Genomic DNA, 7,331 nt, shown 5'->3' with positions numbered 1-7,331 from the left:
TTTTAAAACCGATTAAAGTCGGATCCAAAATGGAATCAGAACAATTAGTTTCTATCCAACAAGTATTTGTGGGTACTTAGAACCAATTTATTTTGTCATTTCTTTTTTACATTATAGATGATTTAAAGTATTATTTTATTTCAAAATTAATGCATGTCATATAAAGTTATTCACTTTTTCATATAACTATGGCTTAGAGCTATAACTTACATCTTTAATATAATATATAAATTATGACTTAGTTAATAATTTTGTAGATAATATTTTAATTTTTTATAATGATTTAAAATACTTTTTTTTCTCATACGATTATTAAGAATCGGACTCAATAGGTACCCGTGTTTATTGGTCGTTCCGGTTCCATTTATTTTGAAATCAAATGGAATCGAAATAAAAAAAATATATAATACTTATGGTTCTAAGTTCCTTTGGAACCAAATCGGAACTGACCCATTGACACCCTACATTATGGTTGTTTGTAATTTGGTCTATAAATGTTGTTTAATGTGGGATTTGATGATAATGTCTGGATGTTAGTACTTAAAAGATACATTGATGGTCAATCTTTTTTAAGATCACAAAATGATAATTATGAGTGAAAAAATGTTATCATGTATGTATTTAATAGTAATTTTTTTTAGTAAAAACATATTAGAAACTTATAATAAAGTTAAAAACAAATGACCCTGCTTATATTAAGTTTAAATGAAAAGGTGGGGGGCATTTGTGAAATCCAAATTTTGGTGTCGATTCACTCCTACTCAGCTTCTCTCACAATAATAATAAACATATCTATAGACCTCATTATTAGGAGGATGGAGGAACCCTAATGTTTAATTATATATATACTTTATTGTGCATTTATCGTTTTGAACTTGGAAAAGCATATATTCAAGTCAATATGATGCATATTTATATTTTATTAAAAAAGAGTCATGATGAATGCACATGATTTTTTCTACCCGACTGGCTTGTTATCAGCATAGATCTTTTTCTTCGAGATACACAAGAAAAAATATTTGCGATTTTGAGCTCATACCACGTCAATCGCATATCAAAAACCGCTTGCTTTCATCATTATTCAATTTTTAATTGAGTACTGATTTTCTAACTAGAAAGTCTTCACCTGATCAATACTCGGCTAACGTGACACGAACACAAAATCATATATCTGTTTATTGGGGATATACAATTGTACATTTTTTTATATGGATTTACAGTTGTATATCCCGAGGAAACAGATCTATGATTCCTAATACATGACACGGAAAAATGTACCCCATGCAAGATAATTAGATATTATCCGACTCGTTTTACACCTTCTCTATTTGTCTTGGCATGTGAATGGAAAACAGACAGGCGCTAGACCTCATTGACAGGTTGTTTTTTACCAAAATAGTCTTCCCCGGTAATCTTATTATATCGTTCACGGGATTGACATGCGTCACGTGTTTTTCTGGCTTTTGTACGGTAAAGAGTGTCTGCTCTTTTTTCTGTTTCGTCCCTTAATTGTATGAAAATGTCAAACTTACCCTCCTTAACAATGCCTTTACCTTTTTTTACCCTCCTTGATATCCTTTTTAATAAAAAAAAATCATTATTCAATTTATCATGCTACAGTGTAAAAAGAAATAGTATATAAGCAGTGGCAGGGTTGGCTTTCTTCCTTGTCCCCTCTCTCTCTCTCTCTCTCTCTTTCAATCTCAACATCAATGGAGCGAAGCACTCGTGTATTTTCAGCTCTCTTGGTGCTATTGCTTCTAATGATGGCCACCACCGGTGCAATTCTCTTCCCATATCTTTCTCCTTAGTGTTCATTCCTAATTATAATTGGGCCCAAATCGTATGCGCCCAGTGTGGAGGATTAAAATCCTTCTCCCACATCTTAAAACATGCCACGTAAGTCATAATTCAAGGAAATTTTAAAATTAGTGGCTTGTGGTGAGGTGTGGGAGTAGGATTTCGATTCTCAACCTTGGGTGCATCCGATCTGGATTTTTTGGTTACTATCTGATCTATATATGATCCAATGGTGATGATGGCATGGGTATCTCATATATTTTGATATAATGAACATGAATCAAATGGTTAAAAAACTTCATATATGATTACAAGGTCATATACCTCTAATTTTAATTATAAGGTTATGTAAGCCACCAAGAAGAGAGTGCATCTTTAGATTTTTGTTCCCTTCTGATTATTAAAATTGAAATTTACCTTTATAAGCAAAAGAGCATGATACATGTAGATTCGTGCAAAAGCGCATTAAAGAAATTTATCTTTAATTTTATCTTTCTTTACGAGTCCTCTTACTTGAATCGACCAATTAATTCACTCTTTAAAAATTTAAGTAAGATTATCCTTCCTTACCTAAGAAGTTATAGCTAATGTTTGCTAACAAAGGGATTGTCTTATCTAACACTCAATTTATTTGCTTTTAGAAGAGATGGGAGCGAGGGTGGCAGAGGCAAGGACATGTGAGTCACAAAGCCACAAGTTCAAAGGGCTATGCGTTAGTAGTACCAATTGTGCTTCAGTTTGCCATACAGAAGGCTTTCATGGAGGCAAATGCCGAGGCTTTCGCCGCCGTTGCTTTTGCACCAAGCATTGCCGTGAATGATCTTTTTGTGTACTATGGTTGATCAAATCTTGTTGATCTCTATAGTGTTTTGGTGTGCCAGAATAAAAAATGGGTCTTCATCTCTCTTATATGTCGTTGCATGTAGTGGTCTTGTAACTTTACCTTTGTGGTTGTGTTTGTTTTGTGCTAGTCTCTGTTGTATGTGATTGTAACTTGTGGGGCCCTTTATTAATAACAAAGTTACATATTTTGAGATAAGGTTGATGTAGAGATGTTGCTTATAGGGTGTATTTATGATTCTAAGGAAAATATTTTCCTGTAAAAATTAATTTTTGAAGAAAAATGATCGTGAGAAAATGGATTTCATGAGAAAATGTTTGCTCTGTGGATGATTAATTGCAAGAAGGTAAATGTTAAAAAGAGAGTTGGTTTTTTAAGTTTTTCGGGTAGGGATGATCATGAGAAAATAACATTGTTATTTTTTTTTTGATAAAGAGAGAAAACAAATATTCTTAGTGATACCATGCATGGGAGAATCATTTTCTCTAAAAATGATTTATTTCAATGACATTTTCTACCCATTTTTAATGCAATCTTACTCATTGTAATCCTATTTTTGACAGTAGTCTTCTCAATACGATTAATAGAAAATTACCTAAATGCCCTTACCTTAAATGTTTTGCCATAAATCCTTGATGGGGTGCGTTATTGACACCTACTTTTTTTTTATTGTTCACCCCCTTTTCCAATAAATCGTGAAATTATTTTTCACGCCCACTTAAAGAAAAAAAAATGCTATTTTTTGTTTAATAGGAAGCTACTAGAAATTTACATTGCGACTCAATAGGATCCTATCAAATTCACCAGAAATGACTCAACAAGAACTTTTTGATTGGCGAATTCAATACTAACCTACCAAATGAAGTTTTGTTTGAAATTTTTTTTTTTTTCGCAACTAAGATTTTTAAAAATCACTAGATTAGGAATTGAGATTCCCATGATCATTGCTAACCTATTTTACAAGTTCTAACGGTATTGTTTCTTGTACCACTAAATGCTAATTGATCGAATTGATGTGGACCAATCCAATAAAAATTGGATCAGACCGAAAGAGTTTAAATTTATTAAAAGAATATTAAATATTTTAATATATAAATTTTTTTTGTTAAATTACTAAAAACGTATTAAATCCTTAGACAATAGTAAACTTGTGCTGGACTAGCCAACGTTTTACGGTGTTATAAGACGATGCTTTACCACAAATGCCATCTGAATGATTAAAACACTAGACTGTCCAGCATTTAAATAGTTTGCTTGGACACCCCAACAATTTCGCCTCCCATTCAAAATGTTGGACTGTCCAATGACTTAACTCATTTTTGATAATTTTTGCAAAAAAAAAAAAAAAAAACTTCTTTTTTCAATATTAAAACATTTAACTCTCTTTTACTAATTTTTTTTAATAATAATAGTAGGATCAAATATGTTGTAAGATTTAATTTATCTCGGAATTCAATATTAGGATCCAAATCCAATCCAGTGAATATGACCGGATCCTCATTAAATCAAATCTTCATGAATTTAAGCATAATATATGATATAATCAACTGTTTATAAGAATTGAAATGGAGGATTTGGATTCATTGTTAAAAGAAGAGTCGTGATTATATGATGACCCCCTCTAACACACGCCCCTATCACAAAATCGTAAAAGGGTGTGTATGAGAAAGGGGCATTAGAAAATTATTAGACTTATAAGAATGGTTTGGATTTTGAGTTTGATTTGACCCATTGACAATCAAATCTTACCTAAACAACAGATTGATATTCGGGTTCCATACGCCTATCAACGTAATCAGACAAATAAAAGAACGGGTGATTACTTTAGAAAATTCTTTGTTTTATTTAAAAAAGTAAATTGTCAAAATTCACAAAAATTATATTTAAATCTTTAAAATTATGAATAATCTCCTTTAAATTTGAGACATTCTAATACCACACAAGCTTTTGCTAAGGCCACCCAAATTCTTATGTAAATCACCAATTGAATTTTTTTTTATTAAATAAGATATCAAGTCACACAAAAAAGTTTGTATTTAACAAGGACTCCCTTCCATTAAGAAAAAATGAGAGCAACTATTGGCACCCCAACTTTTACTCATTACATATCTCAATTAAAATATAAAAATAAATAAATGAATGGATGAGAATAAGTAAAAGTTGGGATACCCATAGAAGTTCTCTCATTATCTTTGGTTAGATTTCTATTTTTCTGATTTAGGATTTTACACGAATGTAATCCTCATCATAAACAATTACTGAAATTGTTTGAACAATTAGTAAAAATATTTTGTAATGTTGAGATAATATCTTGGGCCAAACCTTTGTAATATTTGAATAATATGTTCTAATCTATGAATGAAGTGTGATAATTAATTTAAAAAGTTGGAGTGTAATAAGTAGTTTTAGGTACAACAAGGTAAAGGCATTATTAAAGAGGGTAAGCATGACATTTTCATAAAATGAAGGGATGAAATAGAAAAAAGAACATATATTTTTTTATGTACAAATGCCAGAAAAACACGCGACGCATGTCAATCCCGTGAACGATATAATAAGAATACGGGGAAGGGTATTTGGTTAAAAAAAACCTAATGAGGTATGGCACCTGTAAAAAATTTCCCATTCACATTCAAAGACAAATAGAGAATGTGTAAAACGAGTCGGATGATATCTATTTATCTTACATGGGTACATTTTTAAATAATTAAAAAGATTAATTAAAAAGTCTTCACTCGGATAACGTGGCATGAATTTGTAATCATAGATATATTTTCTTGAGATACACAATTGCAAATCCACATAAAAGATATATTTTTTGGGGATACATAACTGCAAATCCACATAATATATTATATTATTATATATTATAATATAAGCTGATCTTCATTTGTACTTGCGAGAAGAGAAATAGAAATAGAAACGAGTAAATTTTGATAATAAGTTCGTGTACATTATCTTTGATCGAGATTTAAACGTGTTTCAGATGTTAATTAATATTCGATATTGAAGAATAAAATATCCATGACGTCAAGATCTACTTAGTCATTGGATTATATTGTCAAATCATTAAGGGAATTAGCTAGAAAAATCATTTTAATATCGTAGAAATGCATAAAATCCAACTACGAAGGTAAGAAACTTATAACTTTAAATTTGTAATATAGTTTTCAATCAATCATGTTTTATTTCAATTTTGATAGTTAGTTTCAAAGTTATTATGATTTAAATTGAAAATTCATGCATCAAATTGTAGAATAATTTATTTTATATCTTTTCTCTAATATTTTAATATTGTAAAATAAAAATAAATGAATTTAGGTGAATGTAACTAGAAAATCAATTTGTTTAACAAATTGATTTTTATAGTAATTTTCGTAAAGTGTGTATTTTAAATATTGTTAAGATGCCATGTTTTGAAAGTGTATTTTTATTGAGTGATAATTTATTAAAAAAATTGTTTAAGTTTAAATTTGAAATCAAGAATAAAAGTCTTGAGTATTTAGAATCGAGAATGAGATTTTCAATTGATTGGAATCGAGAATGGAATTATAGGTTGTATGTGTTTGTGTTGAGAAATTTACATGTTTAAAGTATTTTTGAGCACTGTGTATAGAGCATGCGAAGCAATTAGCATAGTAACCGTGGGACAGTATATGTGCATGTTTATTGCTTTATGATTTACTACTTTCGATATATTGCTGCATGTTTATAATTCTAGAATACTTGAAAATATCTTTACACTTGAGAATATCTTTACACTTGCAAATTTATTTTAATTTATTTCAAATGAATTTAAAAATATATATATATATATATATAAATTTTTTGTTGTCAATTACAAGGATAATGAATGCATATACGATTAATTTGTAGCTTTTTCAAGAAGCAACTATTAATTTAGAATAATAAGGATTTGATATTCTCACCGATAGTATCGGATACTATTTGAGAATACCATGGTACCTACTATTTAGAAAATTCCTATCTTACCTTTATTGAAAAACAACAAATTGTAATGTAAAGATAATTTGTAGATGACTAGATTGATTGATAACACATTCATATCATAGATGTAAGATGAAGTTGATTTGTCAAATGATCATTTACAATTTATAATAGTTAAGCGATTAATCTTTATTAGGGATCAATGGCCAACCTAAGCTAGAAAACACAGTCAATTAATTATGGTAAATTACCAAACCAACTATAAAATCAGGAACTAATGGTGAGTTTCACATTGGTTAAGTACTAGAGCATCGATATACAAATCGATACTTTTATATCGGTCATATACCTCATCATCCTTATCAAATACACCATAAAAATTGATATTCTTATAACATGTTTATATTTATTTTATTTTATTATGAGATGGAGATATTTCGTTATTATTTTATTAAAGATTAGCCTGTTTCGAGTGTTATTCATTTTGTTTATTTATATTAAAAATTTACATTATTTATAATAAATTAACTTGTCTATCTATTCATATTAGGACTATTAATTTGAAATGTGAGTTTACTATTGAGTAATTTTAATATTACTCACCCTACCAACAAAATATTATAAATGTTCCAACTACCTAAATGCTTATTCCTAATAGAGAATATTATATAAGGATTCGTAAGATCAAGATGATGAACATTATTTCTATTATATGTGAGTTGAGATTGAAGTTTAGTGGAAC

The 7,331-nt window shown here is 29.3% G+C and overlaps 1 protein-coding gene across 2 annotated transcripts; it reads left to right on the top strand.

The window, feature by feature from the left end:
- Positions 1-1,614: 1,614 nt before the first annotated feature.
- LOC147397969 (defensin Ec-AMP-D2-like) lies at positions 1,615-2,839 on the top strand. 2 transcript variants are annotated; one of them, XM_086447062.1, is made up of 2 exons: positions 1,615-1,779; positions 2,445-2,839. In XM_086447062.1, the coding sequence occupies exons 1-2, from the start codon at positions 1,713-1,715 to the stop codon at positions 2,618-2,620; spliced, it is 243 nt and encodes an 80-aa protein (XP_086303188.1). In that variant the 5' UTR covers positions 1,615-1,712; the 3' UTR covers positions 2,621-2,839. The 2 variants fall into 2 exon arrangements, with proteins under 2 accessions (XP_086303188.1, XP_086303186.1); XM_086447060.1 differs by having other exon boundaries at positions 1,638-1,779; positions 2,442-2,839.
- The last annotated feature ends 4,492 nt before the right edge of the window (positions 2,840-7,331 follow it).

This window comes from Akebia trifoliata, chromosome 7, assembly GCF_017979445.1.
Source record: "Akebia trifoliata isolate Shusen 1 chromosome 7, ASM1797944v1, whole genome shotgun sequence".
NCBI lineage: Eukaryota > Viridiplantae > Streptophyta > Magnoliopsida > Ranunculales > Lardizabalaceae > Akebia > Akebia trifoliata.
Note: the sequence above shows the minus strand (reverse complement) of the source record. Positions and strands in the feature narration are given on the sequence as shown.

Excerpts from the sequence above, each read along its gene's own strand:
- LOC147397969 (XM_086447060.1), top strand. The coding sequence starts at position 1,713 with ATGGAGCGAAGCACTCGTGTATTTTCAGCTCTCTTGGTGCTATTGCTT. Across the intron at positions 1,780-2,441 it reads TCTAATGATGGCCACCACCG|AAGAGATGGGAGCGAGGGTG; the intron begins GTGCAATTCTCT and ends ATTTGCTTTTAG.